Source organism: Phalacrocorax aristotelis, chromosome 5, assembly GCF_949628215.1.
Source record: "Phalacrocorax aristotelis chromosome 5, bGulAri2.1, whole genome shotgun sequence".
Lineage (NCBI taxonomy): Eukaryota > Metazoa > Chordata > Aves > Suliformes > Phalacrocoracidae > Phalacrocorax > Phalacrocorax aristotelis.
Genome location: NC_134280.1, coordinates 52,418,742 through 52,443,272, shown reverse-complemented (window position 1 = coordinate 52,443,272; position 24,531 = coordinate 52,418,742). Strand labels below are relative to the sequence as shown.

General features: G+C 38.9%; 1 protein-coding gene across 9 annotated transcripts in view; it reads right to left on the bottom strand.

Annotated features, from left to right (window-relative positions):
* The window catches only part of BRSK2 (BR serine/threonine kinase 2), a 333,681-nt gene extending 310,134 nt beyond the window's left edge, over window positions 1–23,547 (bottom strand). For all 9 annotated transcript variants that reach the window (XM_075094536.1, XM_075094537.1, XM_075094538.1 and 6 more), the window contains exon 1: window positions 23,079–23,547. In XM_075094536.1, coding sequence (XP_074950637.1) covers window positions 23,079–23,172 — 94 coding nt within the window. In that variant the 5' untranslated portion in view covers window positions 23,173–23,547. The remainder of the gene's footprint in view (window positions 1–23,078) is intronic.
* Between the last annotated feature and the right edge of the window lie 984 nt (window positions 23,548–24,531).

Below are 24,531 nucleotides of genomic sequence, written 5' to 3'. Positions count from 1 at the left end.
AGGACATGGACCTGTTGGAGTGGGTCCAGACAAGGGCCACAGAAATGATCCAAGGACCGTAACAGCTCTTCTAGGAAGAAAGGCTGAGACAGTTGAGGTTTTTCAGCCTGGAGAAGAGAAGGCTGCAGGGAGACCTTATTGCGGCTTTTTGGTACTTGAAGGGGGACTATAAGAAAGGTGGGGGCAACCTCTTTAGCAAGGCCTGTTGTGACAGGACAAGGGGTAATGGTTTTAAACTAAAGGAGGGTAGATTTAGACTGGATATAATGAAAAAAAATTGGTTACTATGAGGGTGGTGAAACACAGGAACAGGTTTCCCAGAGAGGTGGTAGATGACCCACCCCTAGAAACATTGCAGGTCAGATTGGACAGGGCTCTGAGCAACCTGATCTAGTTGAAGATGTCCCTGCTCACTGCAAGGGGGTTGGACTAGATGACCTCTAAAGGTCCCTTCCAGCCTAAACCATTCTATGATTCTATGAAAGGTAAGTATAAGTAAAACAAACTTAGTTTAACTAGAATAGCTTAAGACATAAATGATAACCGAGTCCAGAAGTTTGTTTGCAAGGTTCTGAACTGGCTTTGTACCAGGCTTCTTGCAGTTCTTTTTCCATATGCTGCCCATGACCGAGTCAAGTACCAGAACCACTTGTATAGTGTTCTAAGCAGCATACACGAACACCTATTTCCTTTCAGCAACAATTTTTCCTTATTCTCTAGAAAGATACATCAATTTTTATTTTCTTCCTCAACATGACAAGGGGATAAAGTATCTGCAGGAGCCTCAGACACAGCACTTACAGTTTTTGTGCTGTTTCACCAGAATGTTTAACTCATGGTGACATACAGCATAGGTGAAGTCCTTCAAATATGCAAGGTTATTCTCAAACCACAAATATTATTATCAAAAGCCTCGAAGTCCCTAAAATGTCATGTCAGAAGGCATCTGTCACTAGTTAATAGGAGCTGTAGACTGTCATTTAAAGGTTCTGTTTCCTTCCTCCCTCCCTGCAATTTCACAAAGATTAAAAAATAAAGACCAATAAATAAATCAAAACAATGTTCACAATACCCAGGGTGGGCAGTGGGTAAACAGACTAAGCCATGCCTTCATATATCCTGAAGCCACCTTTCTTTTTTTGTTTTTGCGGGGGGGGGGGGGGGGGGGGGGGGGAGGAGGAGCAAAACAAATGGGAGAGAAAGAGGGAGGTTGCTTATTAAATAATTATGGGTTTTAGTCTAAATTGCTGAGTAAGAGAGTCACTGCATGTTTAGCAGATGCTACTGTGTAAAACTAAATCCTCTAAGATACCAGCATGTTCCTCCCTTTTTCTCCCTGCTCTACTTCATAAGAGGGATTTCCATGATCAGACAAGCATCCGCTGAACAGCTGGGCACAGTTTGCCAATTTTACAGCAATCAGTGATCACTGAACCCATCAAGTTCCCTTCCCAAACCAGAAGGACCAAAATAATAATAATATTGCAGGGATGAAAAAAATTCTTCCATCTGTTCACATTTTTACACCCCTTACACTGCAGTTTTATTGCATTTGGGTATTGTTGGGAAGCAGGAAGAATCATCGTCTTCATAGCTTTATATTTTCCCGCTCATTTGAGGGATATGGAGGAGAGACATTTTGTTTGGTTTGTCAATTTGTTGATATTTTTGGTGACCAGCAGAAAGGCAAATCAGACATCAGAAAATCCTGTTATATATTGTGATATGCTATATGTAAAAAAAAAAATCTCAAGTTTTTATAGAACACTGAGTCTGCAAATCTCAAAGTAATTGTTTAAGGAATATTATCAACATTATAGGTGACAAAACAGAAGTGTCAATAAACAAGTCTCAAAATCGGAGATAAGAAATCAAACCTCCTAAGCTTGAGTCCAGCCATTTGCTTGCCTACCTAGAAAATCTTTCACAGAACAGCAAAGAAATGGATTTTCCTTTTAATAAAAGCAAAGGGGTAGATGGGCATAAATCAGTCACTAATTCCACTTAATGTTTTAAGCTTTGGGGGAACCTTTATGGACTTGCTTTGAAAAAAAGCTATGTTACAAATAGAAGGAGCAACAGAAAAAAAACCCACAAATCTTTCAACACCTGGATACACCAGTTGTGGCCTTTTCAATCTCAGGATCTCTCAAGTATCCAGCAGATTGCTAATTCTATATTTCCCCTATGGTTATACTAATATAGATCACCTGATCTACAGACCACAATACATCAAGTTCATGGTGCACATTCTAGATATGGCATCAACACCTAATTGAGTTCTGAAGGGGTTAATAGGGAAATTTGATCCTTTAGATTGCCCTAGGAAATACACAGTATATCCCTGATTAATGTGACAGGATGCATCAGTTCATAAAGGGTGAAAATTACCCTTGCACAGTAGGCTAGCATGAGACCAATATATTACTTAAGTCCCACTTTAGCACTTAAAACAATGAAACGTCAAAGCTTGGTGGATGGACAGCATGACTGTAGATGAAATTCAGTGTTGACAAATGCATAATAGAAAGAATAATGTAAACTAGTAATATACATTTCTGACTCCGAAGTTAACAGGTATTGTTCAAGAAAAGACTTAGCATTCCTTCAGACAGCATAATAAAAATATCAACTCAAAGAGCAGAGGTAATCAAAAGTGACAACAAAACGTTGAACAGTGAAATGGAAAATTATACTTGAGAATGAGATGATGTCAATGTATAAATCAATGATACATCTTCAGCTGGAATACTGTCCTCGAAAATGCATAGCAGAAATAGGTAACATTAAGAGACAAGCAGCAAAAACAATGAGTGCATGAGGATCATACCAGAGTAGAATGAAAATATGCAGATTGCCAGTTTTGAAGACCTGAGTAAAAAAAGACCTACTAAACAATGTTAGACAAACACAGGATGATGAAAGGTTTAAAGATGATGTATCAGGAATGTCCCCTCTTCTTACTACCAGGATGTGTGTTATCTCAATGCAGTAGAAGGGAAAAGTTTTAAACAGAGAAGGAAGTAAAAGGAGAAAAGGATTTTAATGCTTCTTTTCATTCATTTGGGGGTTTGTACAATATATAATCACATATATCTGAAATACAGATGGCTATTGGGAATAGATCCATATCCCTGTATCAGGGTAAAACCAACCAATAGCTAAGCTTTGACACATTCAGGTAGAAGGCAATTACTAACCAGCAGATACTGGGGGCAAAACACCAAACCCTACTATTGGCGATTCTGAAGTCAGCTGCTGCTAGATTTCTAAAACTGCCTGCTGAACAACATCTACTACAACACACTGTAACAAGAGAGAACACCGGTCTGATACAAAAAAACCCTGCTGTTTTATCATAACATTCCTGGTGTGCCCATCAATAACTAAGCTGTCTAAAACTGATAGCGCTGTACAGTAGAGATAACCAAGGCACTTTCAAATTAGCAAATTCAGGTATCATAGCAGCCTGGAGCCCTCCTTCTTGCCTGGCTAGGAACTGCAGTGAAGACATACACAAAGCTGAACTGGCCTGATGTTTGCTCTTGACAGTGCCAAATGGCATGAGATTTTGGACAACGTCCAAATTTGGTCTAAGAGACAGGCCCTTTTGCAGTTTTGCACCTTACTCAGATGAAAAGTAAGTATGTGATCGTGTTCAGTTCTGGAACAAGAACCACTTTTCCTACAAGCACTCTCCTCAGATTCAAAGATGTTTAGACCTCAGATTTAAAATTTCACCTGTAACTAACAGTATCACTGTTTAACTGTGTTTCACCTACGTGACTATTTATCAATGGGCATTAATGCAAAATCAACAATTGCTAGGCCTGCTAATGAAAAGAAAAGGAAGCACAAAAATTATGAAGTCTGATGTGGAGCAAGCTAAGTACTGGGAAGCAACCAACTGAGTAAACATCAAATGAAGGATTATCATTATTTTCTCAAGTATTTAATTCCAACAAGGAATTGAACTAGTGACCTCCCCTTCCTTACCACCTCCTGCTGCCAAAAGTCAGATAAAATAAACCTAGTCATATAGATTTTTATCACGATCTCTTGAGAGAGAAAGGAGTAATTCCTGGACTAGAGGTCAAGCATAAGAATTTTAAGCCCACAGGGCAATTTTCTAAGAGAATTCTAAGTACTTGTGGATAGCTTCAAACAGAGGTAATGTCTAAGCTGCGGCTACGATATAAACATAGAAATGCAGTTGCTATAAATTCAGAGATCATTTACTTACAGAAAGAAAGTAAAGAAAAAGGTAAAGATTACGGAAAGGCTTTTTCAAAGTCAGAAACAAATATGCACCTCTTTGCAGAAAGGGTGTGATAGCTAAAACTTTAGACACCAAAACCTTTCATAACGTGTGTGGTTTTGTATTTCTCTCAAGTAGCAATTTTTGAAAAGAGAACCCAACATCTAGATCCTTTCCCAAATTGAAAATTTATAGTCTCTGCCTTAATATAGGAGGTCAAACCCATAACCAGGGTAAGTTAGTCCAGCAGCATGGAGTCCAAGGCTCTTAACCCAACAGCACCAGCTGAGGATCTAGTCCATAGTCACAAAAACTGACCTTTCTTTCAGTTACACTGGATAAAATAAATCAACTGAAACTAAGGTGTTGGGATACAAATTCAGACTGTTTCCGGAGTAATGCATAATTAAACTGTGTTTTCTGTGCAGCAGTGTAAGTCTAAAGTAAGACTCAACAGCCTCAGAACCATCATGCCATTTTTACAACAGCATAAGCAAAGCACCATTTTGCCTGTGGAGGGAGGCAGACTCTGGGCTGCCTCGTGATCTCACGTATCCCACTTTTACAGCCTGTTGTTACACTAAATACCCTTCAGTTTTTCGTAATGGTGAGTGAGGTTACAGTCAACCACACTCCATGGCGGCGCTGAGCTTGCAACAGCGGCATAGATCAAGATCTTTCCATCCCCTTTGAAATTCAAGTCTGGATTGCTCCAGTTTGGTTTTCAATAGAGCAGTTTTTTCAAATGCTACAGTTCGATTTTTATAATGCTGCTGGCGAGGTTGGGAATCAAGCTAAATTCAGATGCATCCAACAGGGAAAGTTGCCACAGGGAAAGGGCAGGGAGGGGGAAATCAAAGGGTGAGCAGTAAGATGATCCTATACCACTGACCTGCTGAATGTAAAGAAATAAAGGTTTAATATACCATCAGAGGAACAAGAAAACCAAAACGGTTACTTCCAATACTGTCAATAGTTGTTACTATGAGAGTCAGAGATGGGTTTTTTTGGAAACACAAAACCGGAAGAAAAAAATACTGCTGCATATGTATTGCTTCTTAGTCACCCACTTACATTTCAATTACTAAATGCTTCTCTTCAGCAGTATATGTCATTTTAAATAAGCATCACAGCTCACAATAAGAATGCATCAGGGATCAGGGCTTTTTTTTTTTTTGGTACAGCTCATAATCAAACCGTATTTGACTAATATTTCTACCTATACCCTTTAATGCTTATCGACTAGTCTTTCCTGAGGCTGTTTAGTCTACATGTAATTCAGGAGCAGCAACTACAAAATATTCTCACTTAAAACAGCTTCCTGGCAGCACACATTCGCTGACTTCGGTATGGTGACTCTCATACAGACGTGTGGAAGACATTAAGGTCCATAGTAGGACATTATACTGCTGTGCTGTGTCAAACTGCTCTAATCTAAAGAAATGTCAGTGAAATACTGGAGTTGCAACAAGAAAAACAAAAAAGGAAAAAAACCCACAAAACAAAACAAAACCAAGTGTAGCAAGAACAAAAATCTGACCCATCATTATGGGAAAATTTTAATGTAAAACACAACCTCTGAACAAAAGACAAATGGTACAAGTCTGATGACCAGGGATAGGTTTAGACTCTCATGTAAAACAGCCTGTTATAACCATGAGAAACGAAAAACTCCAGGACAGCAATGTGTCAGTGTAAAACTGATATTTAAATACTATTTTGCATATGAACTGGCTCACATTACACAACTTCCAAAATGTGGTGAAATAGCACATCTATGCAAGTTCACAGCAGGACAAACATTAGAATGACAAAAACTGCAAAGGTCACATACCAAACGCATCCAGAAACAAAAACAGAGCCAGTAAGAGGGAAAATTAATTTTAAACACTTTCCATTCAAATCTCAGTACTCTGCAGATAAGGATATAATAGGAAATTGAAGAAAATGTGCATTTGAGACAGGCTACTGACATTATAATAATAGCTGCCTCTTTCTTAAGGTTAGGGAATAAAGTCTGGAAGATTTAGTTCCTCCTAGGATATATGTATAGCTACACTGTGATCAAACCAAAAGTCGTATGAAAAGTTCAACACCCTACCTCCAGCAGTGGCCATAAACCACTCAAATTCATTTTTAGGCTGGAAATAACCTAATTTGAGATTTGTATATCTCCACTACTCTATAATACAAGTAGTATTTAGAATAATCAAGGTGTGGGGAGACACTGCTTTTCTAGTTGAAGTATGACTCACTTTCACCTCATCCCCAGTCTAGTAACTCCTTTTTTTTTTTTTTTTTAAAAAAAGTTTTGAACTGCCATAGGCTTGTGACAAAAGTTTGTTTTTAGAAAGAAATGCAGGGAGTTGAAAGTGGTCTGACATGGCCAAGCATTGGCCTTCCACATCAGGATGTGTTTCACCCATGGTTATTACATCAGCATAAAAGATCATAGAAAAAAAAACCAACTGAAAATCCTCATTTAAAATTAGTGATGTCAGCTCACTGGAAGACAGTAGTAAACTCCACAAAACTATATGCCACTTTGCTCACATAGCAGTGACTCACCACTGTTTCTACGTAGAGACAGGGCAAATTAAGTTTTTAAAAAAGTGAATTCCCTTTTCCTGGTTTTTGCATTGTTATCATTTTTATGGATTTAGTTTAAAAGTATGTAACCCTCTCCACTGAGCAGCAGGAAGTTGTTTTGCTTAGGCCTCTCAGCACCAATTTGACAAGCATGTTTAGGAAAAAGGAGACAAAAGGCACAAGGTTCTCCTTTTTTTCCATTTTTTTAAGCTGTCCCTGAGCAGGCAACAATCCATTTTAATTCTGCCTCCAAAAAATGACCAGCCACCTACCGCAGCATGTGCTACAATGTTGTCTGTTTTAAATCACAAACAAGAATCTGAATAAGCAAAAACAAAATCATGTTTTTGAGACTGTGGGTTATTCAAGAATTAGCATTGCCTTGACCTCTACTACGATTCTCCACTTCTTATGTTTAAAAAAAAAAAAAAAGCTCTGAAGTGACAAAAGCTTTGCATCTTTAACATCTAAGGATGACAAATACCTCCTTTGGTCATCATTTTGTCTCTATGCCAACCTATCTCCACTCAGTTTAGTGGATTTATTCCCAAATTTCTTTCTTTACAATTAAGAGCAGGGAAATCTCAAGTAAGCTTTCATTTTCAAGATCAGTGACAGGCTAACTGGGCAAGGTGGGGGTGGGAGGGGGTGGAATTTTCTCCTTTCTAGATTTCCCCTCTCATTTTACTGCCTTTTCACCCTATGTTAACTGCAGGAATCAAAAGCCAGAAGCTGACACTATCCCTTTAATATATAAGCCAGGTGCACAGAGAGTTCTTTGCATGGATCAAACTCCAACCCCATACTGTGCAAGTGATACATGCACCCGGCCACACAGCCTTCATAACTGAGACAAACCTGGCAAAAAGAGTCAAGACTTACACCCCAAAAGTATCATGGCTGAAACAATACTTTTGCACCATGTGCCTTAGCTGGCATAAATACCTCTTGGTAATTGTTAGCAATTATACCACAAGAGGCCTAAAGCATTATTGAGTATGGCCACAAATTTGTATTATCTGCTGTCCACAGTATGAAGTTCAACGAAATACTGAGAAGGGCTCATACGCTGCAATCACTGCCTGTTATTTAAAGTAATAGAATTTATTCTGTATTGTGATGCTTTATTTATCAATCCCATTAGATTTATTTAAAACAGATATTAAAAAAACCCACAAACTTAGTAACCTTTGTTCCACTTTACAGACACACAGTAGGTTTCAAACATCACAGTCAAAATTCAGTGCATTTTAAAACAACTAATTTTAACTGGAATTATTTTCCCTAAAACCTGAAACTGTAGAAATTACTACTTCTGTTCAGCTTCAGTTATACAAAGTCTTGCTTTCCCCCCCCCCCCCATTTTTTTTTTTGAATACAACTTCAGGCTTCAATCATTACAAAATTGTACGTTTTCCTATAAAGACTGAGTATTTATGCAATAACATAGTTCCAGATACAGCATGATTTTGACATTTACTGTAGTCCTGGAAAGGGAAAAAGCCAAATGCATCCCTGGCACAGCTTTAATAATTTCAAAAACATTTGCACGTAACTCTGGCTTACCATCACAAAAAGAGTAAGGAGTAATATTTTATTTTATCTACTTCCTCAACTCCCATTTTTACCTTCCAGTACATAACTTAATACTTCAAAATAGGTCTTAAGTGGGACTGAAATAATAGCTAAATCTCATACTAGCAAATGGGTAAATTTCACTCCTAGGGCACTGATGAGAAGATTCTCCTTCCCCATTAGCTGAAATATTTTTTTCAGGCAGTCACTTGCAATATAACTATCATTAACACCCATATAACAGACTAGTAAGGTTACCTCTTTAAAAAATTCTTTGATGTTTCAATTTTCAAGCCTCCTCAGAAATGCCTGCATTCCTAACAATTCAACCAGTCTTTAGAACAACCCATTAGCCTCACCACCCACTTCACATCGACCTATACCGTTTCCAGGCAAGAGTTCTGGAAGCTGAAACTTACTGAAATAGCATTTGGTAAATACCATTTTGCCAAATAAGACTGTTGGTATTATCAACTGGGTGCATTTATTAACCTTGCTTTGCCTTTTACATCCCACTTCCAAATTTAGGTGGGGTGGTGATGCAGTGAGGGTTGGAAAGGAAAAGAAAGGAAATATGGGATGCTGTGACAGCTGAATTTGAGGCATTTTTAAAGGCTTGTCTGTCAGAACTTCCAAAGACGACTTAAAAAAAAAAAAAAAAAAAAAAGAAAAACCCACACCACCAGAGGGCTGCTGCCTGCAGGAAAATGAAACTGCTGCATTTTAACACTGCAGTATAATTCTACCAGCTCCATGGGAGCATAAATAAAAGTGACCAAGTTACAAATCTTTTGTAAGCAAAACACACAGCATTATACAAACATAGTTCTACTCAGTGACATTTTGTTTGAGATCAGGGACAAACATCCCTAAGGAAAGAAACAACAAAAGTCAGCATAGCCACAAATTGTCAAAATGGGAACATCAAAGCAATTTTTCTATTTTATTAGATAGTTAAAACAACTTTAGTTTTAAATTGCAGCGACCGAGATTTCAGCATTTATGTATCAATATTACAATAATTAAAAGGTGAAACCACAGAAGACAAATACAGCATGAAAAGGTATCATCATCTGGACAGACCAGGCTCTATGGTTTAGTCTGTCCTCAGCAGATGAAAATCCACAGAGGTACATTAAATAAAATGAAGTTAACAAAAATGAATGCTAGCCCCACCTCACCCCACCCCCCAAAAAAAAGTCACTAGGCCTAAATAGTAAGGTTATCTCAGGCCTTTCCATGCTGCTTTTTATTTCTGAAAAAGTTATCAATACTAGCTGGCTAATCTTGTAAGTCCCAAAAGGGAAATCAAGCATTACCTTACTTTTACAGCAGGGCATCATAAAAAGGGAAAAAAAAAAAAAAGATAAATTAACACCAAGTCAATGGCTGAGCCTGTTAGGGCCAGTGAAAACTACATAACTACATAGTTATTGTTTCTGAAGAATCTGCCTAATAACTGCAAAATGACATGAACAGAGCCCGTTTTGTACACATCTCTACTACTCTTCCCCCAAGAAAAGACCCAGCTAGGACTCTGTAGCATTTTAGAGACCATAAGAGTACAAATAGGGACCTGCTCCTTTGAGAAGTTCAGTACCTTTAATGCAATGGGCCTTGAGAGTACAGAATAATCTTTCACACTAGAATTAGAACTCCACAGGATCAAGCACAAGGTTGGTATTTTGCATACACAAAAAAACCCAACCATGAAGTGAAGTCACACATATACAAAGAGTACAGTGCATTATGTATGTAAGTGCTCGGCTTACCCGCATCTGACATACCACAATGACATGTAGCTGATGCAGGGTTTATCAAGAGAGCAAAACAAAAGCACAACTGGTACTAGTAAATAATCAGGTAAAGATGGGGAAGATTGGGTTTCTACACAGGGCAACATTTTTAAGTGCCGTGATACACTTCCTCAACCCTCACACAGCCTGCACTGCCTATTTTCACTACTGCTTGTGCTGGAAGGCAATAATGTTACTTGCCAGTGCTAGAATTCCACCTCTGACTGCAAGGTAGACATACCCTTTGATCAAGACGCTTTGCCTTGCCATGTTTTCAATTCCCACCATTTCGATGAGGAGAAAAAGGCCTACGACACACGGGTTTCTCCCATCTGGCGAACTCTTCAGAAATTTGCAGTAGAGAAGTAGACACTTGAACAGTAAATATGTTAAGTTTGCTATTCTAATCAATATTTTTATTAATTCTTGAGAAGCAGTCCACAGACCACCTGGTTCCACAGAGCCACAGGCACCAAAACACTGAGAATAAATAAGCACTGGTGGAGCTAAAAAGGCTCTCAGTTGTAATTCATCTGATTCAATGGTGATAAGAGTAACAGTGATGACAGCATTATGACACAGATCCAGAAACCATGCCTATTTTTGCAGCATTTCCTATGAGCAGGAAGAGCCACCTGGTAACAAGACAGCAACTGCCCCAAACATGCTAGTAGTCTGGCTATTGCTTTCCCTAGGAAAGATGCAGTTATTATAAAGGTAAGGACATTTCCTCATCCTGAAGCTTAATGCAAACTGATTGGGTGTTTTCAGTATGTGTATGTGTGGAATTTTAGAGAAGAATTACTGCTAAAAGTATTAAAATAATGGCTTGCCTTAATTTCTGTGTTAGCTGAGCGGACAGACTTCTGCTTTAAGGATGAAAGATGGTAATTTGTAAAATGCTGGGCCTGTATTTTCAGTTTGAATTGAATTAGCTTACAGTATCATTCCACTTTGTGCCCTAATTTGCTTGAATATTCACTGCAGAAGAGACGTATTCTTAGGCTGCTCTTAACTAAAACACTGCCAGAGGTCTGCCTCCGCTGCCATCAATGAGAAGCTAACTCATGGGTCAACTTCCCCTCTCAGACAAACTTGGGGAAGGCCTTGAAGTCACTGGGACTGCACAGCTGTAACTGAGTGGGGAATCTGACTAAGTAATGTCTTCAGTGCAATCAGGGAACAACCAGAAGCAAGAGAGATGTGATTTCACAAATACGAGCGATGAAATAAACTACAGACCCAGAAGAAAAGCAGCACAGGACAAAACCCAGAAACACATGTGCAGATCTTTCTTTGTTGTCGATGACTGCTGATTTTAATCAAGCTTTACTGATTTATAGGGGTGGGAAGTTTGGAAAAAAGTGTAGTTATAATGTTTCAAAGCTAATGAAAAACTTTAAGGCTGGTGCTTGTAAAGTATAAGGAATCTTAAAAGCTGTGCCACTCATAGCCATGTCTTTTCAACAAAACAAATGCCCACGTTTAGTAGGGCTATAGCACTTGTGTCATTGCCAAGTTCTAATACAATACTTGGCTTTGTCTTTGGGGACGATTTTTGTACAGACAAGCATTGCAAACACACAAACAGCTCTCAGTCTTCCTCTCAGCTTTCTGCAGGAAAGGACTACTTCAAATACTGCCACTGTACCAAAATGGATACATGAGGAAATACAGAGAGGGCTCCCTTCTTCCCACACTCCCCAATCACTGAGCTCAGTTTGCAAACAGAAAGAACTGAGTTCTAGCCTGTGTCCTCCTTGCTTTGCACTGCTCCAGCAGCAAAAAGTAGGCAGGAATCCAGCTTATCAACTGGCTGGGGATTCCTCCAGCATTAGGGAATCACAATGTGGTTTACCACCACTTTTTCCTCCTAACTTTGGTACAAGACTCTTAAGCAAGGTGAGGGCAATACCTGAAGAGTAGCTGTATTGCAGCAATCCCAATCTGCCATAGCAGCATCTCATGACCTTCAAAACCAAATGCAGAGTAGAGAAACTGTGCTGTTTAGGATGGCTTTGCTTTGGCCTGATTTCTTAAGGGACCAAAATTTAAATGATCAGGCTATCTGTGTGTTATTCTCCCATAACACCAGGATAGATTAGTAAGTTTCAACCAAGTTGGAAAGAGCAAAGAAAGCCTAAGATTCTACAAATTTTATGGCAAGTGCTGAATGTCTGGAGAAAACAAGATTCTAACTATTGCTGCAATGGAAAGAGTAATTGTGATTTAATCTTTACTGTATTCCAAGAGAAAGAAAAAAGACAGGCAGCAGAGATGGCTCCAAATGAGCCGAACACTGTCTTCACCTAGCCCAAGGACACACAGAGACAGCAGGAGAGGGATGGGAATATAGGGTACAAAAGTAGAGGAAACAGAGTTCGTTAGTTTCATAGTTCACTGAAAAAGTTATGATTTAGCTGCACAGGATAACAGAATAACAGAAGAGCTGAGGTTGGAAGTAATCTCTGGAGATCATGTAGTCCAACACCCTTGATCAAAGCAGAGTCAACTAGAGCAGGCTGCTCAAGGGTGTGTTTTGAGTGTTTTGAATATATGCAAGGATGGAGACTTCCCAACATCACTAGGCAACCTGTGCCAGGTTCAACCCATCCTCACAGCAGAGAAGCTTCTTCCTATATTTAAATGGAACTTCCTACACACAAACAAAGGCCCAACTAAGATTAGTGCCTTAGCATGAAAGAGATTATATGCAGATAATCTAACAAATTATCTTTCCTTTCCGTTCACAATTTAGGCAAGACACATGAAATGTGCAAAACAAAGCATACTTAAAATAGTTCTCCAAGGGCACACAGTATATTGGTGTTAATTTCCCAAAGACAATGCATCTATTTAAGAAGTGGGATAAAAGCCTAGAAGTACCTTATTTTTCAGTCCACCATGACAACAGAGTTTAAAAAAAAAGAAATCTCTAAAATATGCTTATTTAGAGATAGGCTTAGAGTATTTCTACCAGCTCTTCTAGCAGTAACCATCAACCTATTTAAGTAGGGCTCAAATGATTAAGGGACTTGGTCTTCGAACTGTAACGTCCCCAAAAGTTTTCTGAGAATACCCTCCTGAAGTCTTCATTAATTTGCTGTAGGAGATAGTGGCTGTAGAAAGAACCAAATACCTGGCCTAGCATCCTCTAGATTAGGATGCCAATCCTTGAACCAGTTTCCAGTTTGAAGAGGCAAGGTAACTTCAAAGTTGTTTTGTTGTTTTGGTTTTTTTTTAAAAAAGGAAAAAAGGGAAAAAAAACCCACCACACAACCAACCCAAAAAAACCCCACCAAACCAAAAAACAGATGACCAGAACTTCAAAAGGAAAACCATAGACGAATCCTCTATACCTGCTGACAGCAGGTCACCTCAATGTGACAGCCAAGCTACCCATCACTTACAACCTGAAAATAAGATGAGAGCTTTGGAATGGAATACTGGGAGAGATTAAGAGATTCCAGTAAGGTAGAAACAAAAATCTAAGAGTCAAATCCATTCCTTAATCTTAGGGACAGGTCATAGTTATTAAAAGGAACTCATACAGTCACTGAATGAAACTTACCCAGGGTGGATGGCTGGCATGATGAGTAACCCAACCCTCAGCTGGCAAACAGTCAGCAAAAGACATGAGGAATTTCTAAACATCCCACACAGTGCATTTCATAGCACAAGGATTCAGAATGTGAAGTCTCCTTTTACTACTTAAGCTTGTGTTTTAATTCAAATGCAATAAAACAGTAGTCTTAGCAAAGTCTTGTGCTAGCTTAGCTCAAACTTTATCAGAGCAGGACTATTTTTTTTAAACAAAATTTAAAAAAAGGAACTTATACATCAACAGCTTACATTTAGCTGCAAATATGTTACTGTTGGACCCTCTTCCTCACAAATTATATTACCATAGGGCAGATGAGCCAACATTATGAACCTGGGCTATGGTATACCTCATCCTGGACCAAAGCAAAAAAAACCAATCACTTTTCCAAGAGCACCTGTGTAGAAATCTAGTGTCTATGTTGCTAGCCACACATAAAATAATCAAGAAAAAGAGAGAAAATAAAGAGCCAAGCAATTCCAACAACATTCCCTGCTGGGTCAGTATGAAGACCTGGTACATTCTCATCAGCAGCTGAAGGACTGCTGTTGAGCCTGTGGGAGACTGAAACTTAAAGTTCTAAGAGGACGCTTTAAACAGACAGTAGAAAATTAACACATTTTTGGTCCAGACCAGTTTTCTTCCACCAGAAACCAGCTCCTCCATTATTTTTCTTCCAGTCAATAGTGTTTTTAATAGCTAAAAGACAAGGGCAGTCAGTTTACGGCACGTAAGGCTGAGTACACAGAGGAATGACACTGCAAAAGCAGAGCTTGTTAATACACATGTAACGCAGACATTATTTAAAAATATACATTATCACACTGACTTTTTTTTCTCCCACATTAAGCATATACTGCAAAAGACAGCAAATCAAAATTGCAAGAGCCTCAGGACACAGAGTATGTTGTTTTGTAAGTAGAAGCAGGCAACCAGAGGAGCACTTACTAAATGGATGCCTGAAAACAGTTTTCCACCTTTTTTCTTTTTTACTTTTTTTTTTTTCTTAAGTTAAGCACTTCACTGGAAACATTGTCATGCCTTTACTTCCCACATAGTGTTGGAACACTAAAACAAAAAAGAAAAAAAGATAGTACTTGCATACCCTAAGCCACTTGATGCTGGTTTCTCAGTTCCCCTCTGCACCCTGCATCAATCCATTTACTGTCAGTTGATGTTGCAAATGTTGGTGCAAAGCTTTTACCAGCAATAGTCTCCTTTTGTCAGTAACTGGTAAGTTATTTACTTTTTCCCGAAATACTTAATTTTCAAATCACTGATTATGAATGTGTGCATATTAGATAAGAAACTGAAGAGCAGCCTGTTATCAGTGCTAAGCTTCACAAAAACGGTCCCTTCCAGTCTAAGCACACCCCTTTCACCACCCCATATTAAAAACATTTATTTGGACAAGAAATTAAAAAATATTTCTCTTCCTCTTAAGTATGCAATAATCTTTATGCAAAGAAGCCAGAGTAGGAACAGTGAAAGTCTAAAAGGCAGAAGGTTCCAGGCACAGCCATGGGGTGCAAAACAGTAAGCTCAGCCGTTAGAACTTTGTGAAAGAGTCATTTAGGGCAGCTTTAAGGCTACTTTAATTAAATGTCAGTTGACAATGATCTCTGTGGCTTTCAGGAAATAATAAAATTATTTTCTGAAAATAAAACTCAGAGAGCTGACAACTCAAGATAAACATTCTATTCTACCCACTCCAGCACTGCGTAACTACCTAAAAGTTACCTGCACCAGCTTGAAGGTTACTCTGCACTACCATGAAGGCAGCAGTGCTGCTGGCAAGAGAATGTACCTGGATTTGTTTAAATACAAACACCATCACTTACCTTCTTTATCCATATTGCTCGTTATCCTCAGTCTCATGACACAATTCCATTCATTATCCTTTAAAAACTGTATCCCAAGGTCATTGCAAAAGAAACAGTATATTCCTGTTTATACAGTGCACAGGACAACAGCGATCTCATAGGTATCTCTGCCACAAGTGACACAGTCAAGAGAAATGCTTGCAGCTACATCAATAGCGAGTAATACACCTTTAGAAAAGGAACCAATATAATTTCCTCCTTTCCAGGTAAATTCTATTTAAACCCAATTTTCAAAAGCTAAGAAGCAATGAAAAAAAAAATCTTCTGGCTGGACTTTTTGCCTGTTCTTTACCAGAATTTTATCAGTAATGTTTCCAGTCTGTAAACAAAATTAAAGGAATTAAAATGTTGTATCTCTATTCAAAATTAAACCTAGAATAAGTCAAACGGAACTGGATGAACACTATTCACACATTCTAAAAGTAGGCATTTGAAATTAAGTAAATTTAATCCAGTCACATTCTGTGCATCATTTAAAAAAACTTTTTGAAAAACTTCACATCTTCCAGGCAAGGGTGCCCATGAGAATCATGTCCAAACTGTCCAGGAAAACTAAATTTTCCATTGGAACATTTCTGCTGGAAGTGTTCACACAACTACCCAAGCAGAACGTAAAACTCTTATGCAACATATCCAACAGACAACATTCAAGAGTACAACACAAATCTTTGAATATTGATTAAGTAGAATGACTCCATAAGTGAGGTAAAGACAGTTGGTGAAAGGAGATAAAAATAATTGTTTGCAGAAAATCTGAAACGAATAAGGACTTAAAGGAAATCAGTCTGCACTTAGAGTCTGCACTGCAGATGAAGACAGTTCATTAAGAACACTATTTACAACAAATTATTCACATTACTGTACAGAGCAGTATGGATGTTCTGTAGGAAAACTGTTTTTGCATGAACTGAAAATAGAACACACTCCTCATCTTCCATTAGCAGAACTAACAGCATTATTGACTAGGATTGCTAAACATCCTATGTTCATTAAACACTAAACGAGAAAATTTCTTTGGGGTATTTCTTAATAGAACAATCCACAACAAAAAAAATGATTCCACCCTTTCCTATTTATCATGGGTTCGATGATCTTCCTACTGAAGTGAGCTCAACTTAAAACACCGACTGACTTCACAAGGGCAATTCACAGTATCTCAGCATTTGAACAGGCGCACTTGAGCGCTCATTTATGTCTCTGCCCTTACCCTGCCTTCATGGAAATCTATATCCAGGCTTCCACCTCTACTTTGGCTGTTCTCCTATGTGCATAATACATTTTTCACGCAACATCTCCTACTTCAGAGGACATTACTTCCAAATTTCTCATTCCCTTTCAAATTCCTTCTGAAAGCTGGAACCCTTTCACCACCTACATTTGTTCTGTACTACCTACCTACTAATTTTGAGGTGGATATCAGCATTTATTTTCACCATTGCAATTACTGTTTGGAGTAAATTTATGGTATACTGAAAAATATTGCAATGCTGGAGAACTGAAAAGATACACTGGCTGCTTCACTGCAATTTACAAAAGGCATTATAAGAACTCACTTAAATGTTACATTTGGTCTTCTCATGGAGTCACTGGTTTTCTAGAGATGAGAAAGAGTTCCTCTCAAGAGGTAAATTCTATTGAGAAGCTTTTTTAATTTCTCCAACCTTTCTCACCGTTCTAATGCAGTCCTTTCCACTGTAGTGGCACAAAATGTCATCAGAGCAGTGATGGAAAGTAGAAAAGTGCTTGAGGAGCGCAAGAACTCTTATTTGAGAAATCACTGTTTCCATAGTTCTTGTTGATGTCTGAAAAGTAAGTATATAAATAGTCATCTAGTCCTACTCATTTGACAGTATCTGAATTTTAACAACTCTTGGGTGAGAAAGCTTACTGTGCTTTACAAAGAAAAACAACAATTCAGAGCCTGCTCCTGTTTCAAAAAGTTCACAATAATTTTGCTACTGATATTGGGGGTAAAAGACTAATGTTGTGCCTCTACGAAGTTTGCAGAAGGATAGAGGCTAAAAATTGCTTTCACTGTAGTTAGCAAACAGGAATTTGCTGAAAAAAAAAAGTGAAAGTCATAAAAGGGATATCTGAACTTCGTAGTTCAGATATGCTGCATGGTAATACTAGTTTACTTCAGTCAGTAATGCAGGAAATCAGTACTTTTGAACAATCGGATCAAAGGTATACGAAAATCCATTACATCTAAGTCACTATGACATAACCTTTCTTGGTAACAAAATTTCATCCTTAACACCTCTACTGCCCACAGTATTCCTTGCAATATTTTATTTTATGTGATTAATAATTAACTGCTTAAGTCTTCACAGACTATCATGACAAAGGGTATGGATTCTGTTTTGAAATAAACTTTTTTAAGGAAAGTAAGATACACATTTATATGTCAAAACATTAATAGAATATATACTGGTTTGTTGTTTGTTTGTTTTAAAAGGCCATGGGAGTAACTACAATGATTGACACTTCTGTAACACAATGATTGACACTTCTGTAACAATATATTCATCTAGACAGCTAAACAGAATAAAGCTGTTCTCTTTAGATTCTCTCTAGATCCAAGACACTGGGTCAGGAAAAAAAAATTATAGCAGTATGAATGAAAAGGATATACTTTGTTTAGCCTACTTACCTAAGGAAACCAGGCTTCTGAGATCACATTGGCTATGGAATACTCCTTGAATAGAACTGAAGCTTTCAATTTCAACCAAATTTGACAGAGACAAATAAAAAAAATTAACAAATTTCAGTTTCTGCTGGTATCATGGAAACAGGTGGTTAAGGCTATAAAGAAACATCCTGTTTAAGCTCTCACTGAATAAAAGGCTATTAAATCCACTAAGGCTCAAATTTAATTATTTCTGTTCTTACATAACACAATAGCACACTGCTGAACACCTCACTGATGGCACACATACAATTAACATGTTACACACCGAAAGAACTCTAAGTTACATGGTATACAATGCAGAAAAGGGACCCCCTACATTTTTCGGAATGGTCAAAGTGCCATGAGTTTCAAGCAGGATTCTTTGCATTGAGTGTCTGCAGAACTGGGCTTAAAACAGAATGAAAGGAACGCGATAAAATAGATCAGCAACATTAAATTTTTCATCAAGTTTATCTCAAAGTCAATAGGATAACTCCCACTTGGAGCCAGTGTCTTATTGCTTGTAGACAAAGCAGCATTTGTGAAGTTTCAACTAGACATTGAATTGGTACCATAGCAAACAACGATGCTGAAGCCTCCATAGTGACCATCAAAAAAATACAGAAGAAAACCCTCCGAAACGCTGAAGCCCTTCACAAGAAATACTTCAGTTCCTCATCTTTGCATTTATTAACAAATATTCACTACAGTCAATCTGAATTACTCCTAAGAGTTTCAAGGGTGAAATAGGGGTTAATGAGGCCAAACTAAACACATGAACAAAGATAATTGTGGAATTTAAAACAAAAAAAATAAAGCAAGGACTACACAAGAAGCTGATTTCACACAGAATTAGTGGCAAACGGAGAAAAGCCTCTGTTTGATCTAAAACTAAACCAGTGCTTCATGATCAGGTATGACTGGGGTTTCTAAAGGCACACTGTTTCCACGTGTGTTATTGTAACATGACAACATCCTTTGCTCATTACTGTTAATTACAATGGAAACCTCCTATAATTAACTATAGAAGAATGTATCAATGAAACTTAGATAAAACAACCTTTCCCCACACACCCGTATATATGTATGGTATTGATTTTTTACACTGACGGTTCTGTAAAATAATCTTTTTGAGTACAGTCATTGAGATTATGCTGCTACTTGTATTCCTGCAAAATCATTCATATAGATTCCATAAGCTATTCCTCCAGCTGCAGTAAACAAGAGGTGCTCTGAATTCAGCCTATTACAAAAACAAACCATCTTACTACAGTACTCAAATAACATGTTACATTCTTATGCTACATTATTTTAAAAAATTTCCTTCATTTCTCTATCATTCCCACTATCAGCACAGAGCTAAGCACAGACATTTTTCAGTACTGCTCCATGTAGCCCTCTTCCAACTTCCCTGAGAGGCCCTAATCCTCTCTGTGGCATCAGTCACCCTCAGCAAGCTTGACGCACCGTCACAGAAGGCCACTCAGGACAAATTTTGCACACCTGATTTTGAATTCTAATCGACACTTTTGACAACGGTTATTACCCACCAATTTGAACTGAAGGCTTCTCCATGTCAGTTTGGCCCACCCACAGCCAGATGTCACCAGGTTCTGCTAATGTCACAGATAGGGCAACCGGACCTCTTTGCAGGGACCAGTAGACTGGTAGACACTTTTTTTTCCAGCTATTAAGGTGGCAATCAGTGAGAACTTCATGGAGAGAAAGCCAGTAAGAGTTCTATTTACCATTAAGTTCTCCCTCCCTAGCTCCCTTTCTAAAGTCTGCTGTGAACTATGAACCCACACCACTTCCCAAAACTCCCTTCTTTTGATCTCAATAAAAGCAGGTAAGGGTGATTAAAACATTTGTATAATATTAATGAATCTGGGAGCGAAGCTAGGCCTGCCTATCTGAAATAACTTTATAGAGTCAAGAATTTTTTATTCAAAATAAAAATTATGGATATGATAAATATGAAGATCACTACAAAATGGACAAGACTTTGCAGCACGACATATACTTTCTTAGTGTTCATCATTACATTTTGCCACATTTTATTTCTCACTCTTCCCCATCCCCTCGGGGGAAAAAAAATTTATATCAAATATATAAAGCCATTACCTCCTAATCTTCCAAGCTCTGAAGTCAAGTTCTAAAGGAACGATTACAACCACTATTTTCTTCAGCCATATGCCACTGCACCCCAAATTCAAAGTTACACACCATGACAAAATAGTATGGTGAACCAGGCCCTCATACTGCACTTGTCCTCTCCCTAAAATGCTGCAGGTTGCCTGCTTACCCTCAAAAAACAAGCAGGATGAGGACTAGCTACATACCATACACTCACTGTTCATGACATTCTGCATGCTCCCAAATGTGATTAGCACAGAAAATGCGAGAAGACCAGAAGGCATCTTTCCGTATTTAGCCACGTATGTTTAATACCAAGCGAGATTTCACCTCAGTGCATTATTCCGTTAATCAAGGGCGGGTATAGCAAGGAAGATGTAAAGACATCAGTTACTTTTAAGATTTCTCTTCCTCTTCCCCCACCTCCAGCTTCTATGACACTATGCATTGTGCATTTTATGTGCATTCATGTGTGCAAGCAGCAGAGACTTATCTATAAAGATCAGTTCTATGGTAAAACTGCAAAAGGAAACTTTCACCCTTGTCCAGCGGGTTGAATAACTGCAGAGGCCAACAGCAGCAAGCCTCTAAATACATCCTCTTCTCCCTCCACCCCCACGTCTCTAATCACTTAGGAGGAAGATAGGAAGATTAGCAGAGAGTAAAAAAATAACCAAAGCTGCAGATAACCCTTTAGGACCACAACGTCAGGCTCTGAGACATGGAGCAAAAGGTTAATGCAACTGTATTTTCAGGAATCTCACACACAATTGTATTTAAAGGGGAGGGAGGGGTGCTGAGAAGGTGAGAGAGGGAAAAAGGGAAATGGTGATGAAGACAAAAATGAATTTGTCATCTACTGCTGGCTCTTTGATCACCTGGACTACCCAGGAAAGGATTACCAGCAGAAATAGGGCAGTTTTATGACAAATACACTGCAATTTTTTTGTATTTTCATTATCATAACCAGATTTTACCAAGAATACCACTGCAGAAGTAGGGGCTTACTGAGCTATGCAAAGAATAAAGGTGGCAACCAAAACAGTGACAGAGAGGTACCTTCAGCGGCTGATAAACTGAAGAGATTTGGAAAAAATGAAATATAAATAAGAGTCAATTTCACTAGAAGACAATGTCATCTTCATCCACATCTCTGAACGGTTGCTATGGGGTTGTGAAGAGGAAGGGAAGGGATGGGGGGGTGGGGGGTGGTTTATAATCAATCATCTCAGAAGAGCATTGCTTCTTACAGAGAAAGATCTGGATTTTGACTGTGTCCCTAAGAAAATTGCGGACTGCAGAGCTGCTGCCACGCAGGGCAGTGAGGAAGCAGGCAGAGCAGAGGCAGCAGCTGGGGATGGAAACGCCTATTAAATCCTTTAGACAACAGATGGGCAAAGCTCGGCTGGGTTATAAAAAAAAAACCCAACACACCACAATGCATCATGTTTTATTGTCCCACCATAATGAACAACACTTAACACCCACATGCCCAAAGAAGCCCCCCTATGGCTGATCTTCCCCTTTCCCTAAATTATAACCTCGAGTTTCAGTCCACTTTTGGGGGGCTCCTAACCCAATCCATCTGCCAGATCCCATTGCTTAGTGCACCTGTTACTAAAAAAAAATATTAAATAAGGAAGACATTTGGGCTTGTTTTTAATGGTTTTTCTTCCAGTTAATGCTCCCCTGCCCTTGAAGTGAATATGCTATCCAAGCAAGGAACAGTAAGTCCAGATCTTGAACGCATTTAGGGGATCTAATTATGTCATGTAGGGCAGAAGCACCTGCTCTCTGCTAATTCCCTCCACTTGATTTCCTCTTTTTAATATTTCTTACCATTGTTCCATTCAGGAAAATCTGCTGGGGGCGAGTTTCATAAATAAGCTTTAAGAAAAATAATTAAATAACCTCCCCTCCCCCTCCAATCCCTCCTACAAAAACACAGCATAGCCAGAATGAATTCTGCTACTGATCATCTATTTTTCTTTTATTTCAGACCATACCCACAAAAACCACCAGCCCATCCATCTATATTGGCTAAATACCCACAGCAGTCAGTGCCACAGACATACTGTACATATATCCACACACACCCCCAACTGCACCTTAAGGACTACACCCTTTTCAATCATGATGTCATGAAATACTGCTGGTGACTCCCCCACTACCACCACCACCTCGGTACTACAGGCTGTGAACCTTTCATTTCAATATAATTTGATTAAAAAGAAAAAACTCTTAAGTAGGGCAGGGAAGAAATTGATGTAAAAATTCACCACCAGCTTATCATCTATTTTTTCCTCTGCATGCACTCTGGCTGTCATCAGAACAACACCCATTAGCAGCAGTAATGAACATAAAGCATCCTCGGCTTTTTTTTTTTTAAGAAAATATAGAATCAAAATGAAAACTAAACAATAAATAAAGGCCAAAATCTCCTATGAATATTATCTCCGCTAAAACAGCAAATTGGAAAAACTGAACCCTCAAATATCCCATCCCCAGCACCTCACTGGCTGCCACAGCACCTTCCCCCTAGCGCCGGTGCTGCTGCAAAAGAACCAACCTGTCTGTCCTTTTCCTAGGGTTTTCTCCAAACGATAGGGTCCAACATACTGTGCATGTTGAGCTCCGCTGCCTTCTTTCCCTGTTGATGTCATTTCTACCTGGATCTGTAATTCTGCAATGTGTGTGTGCTGATGAGCTGGAATTTCTCTCTCTGCAGTTCTTTAAATTCCCACTTTGCAGCTGTGCAAGCAAAGCACTCTCTCTTTGCTTTAGTCCACCTGGTTGCAGATTTTTCTCTTCCTCCTCTTTCTTTCCTCTCTCTCTCTTACGTGCGTGTTTTCTCGCTGGGTCTGCCTGGGACGCTGATCGACGAAGGAGTTATTTTAATGTTCAAAGAGGGGGATCTACGATCCAAGCCCAAGGAGCATGATGCTGGTGATCTGATCTCCGCACGCCTTGTTCTCTCTAGGAGCTGTTCAAGGGAGAGCCAGAGATAGAGCAGCGGAAGAGCTGGGGCCTGCAGTTGTGATTGACATTAAAAGCAGCCAATCCCCTCGTCTCCCACCTCCTCTCACTACCTTTTCCATCAGCAGCAGTCACTGCCTGTGCCTGCTACGGAGCATCATGACTAACAGCAACCACCTAAGTTATCAGTCTTTTGATAAGGCACAATTATAGCTTAATATGTATATTATTTTAGGGCCCAAACACACACTTTTTGTTTTTCTCTGAATTATACTGCACTATGCAGTTGTATTTCCAGAGTATTAAAGAAAGGCTGAGATTGTGACAGAAAAAAAAAATCCAACAACCCCTACTTCTGAAAATGAGCTTGAGAAATTAATTGATTCTGTGGGTTCTACCCTTTAAAGAGAGCCAGGGAGGGGAGGGGGGGGAAGGAGGTGAAGAGAAAAGAAGACAGCAAGAAAACAGGGACAATCCTATAACCACAGAACTCGATGACAGACCTGCTTTTGAGTTTGATGGGAGCAAATAAACTTCAGGTCCTTAGATGAACTGATGAAAAATGGTATGGCCACTATTTGAATCAGAAACACAGCAGAAAATCCAGGGATTTGATGGCAATAAGAACTGATTCCCAGATCCACAGGCCCCATAGCAGCATAAGAAAACTGTTGCTGTTTTTGTCCAAGTACTTATGCCTGTGTTTAACCTCCAGAGCTTAGGGAGTTAGATGAAATAAAAGATTCTGCATATATGCTTCAAGTTAGGCACAAGTCTATGTATTTTCTGGATTCCGGACCATACAACAGTTTCAGCCAGACTCCAGGGCTATCAAACTGAAACCATTACCACACCCAAGTTCTGTTTTCACCTTCTCTTCCCTGCTCTACTCCAGATAGAAAACTGGTCAAGATATTCTTATCAAATTGCAACTGAGACACAACACACAGCAAGGATTCTTCAGTCAGAGAGGGAAGCCTTGACAAGCCTGTAAAAGAAAGGGAGGGTAAAGTGAGAGCAAAAATTGAACAAGCCTGATCATCTGT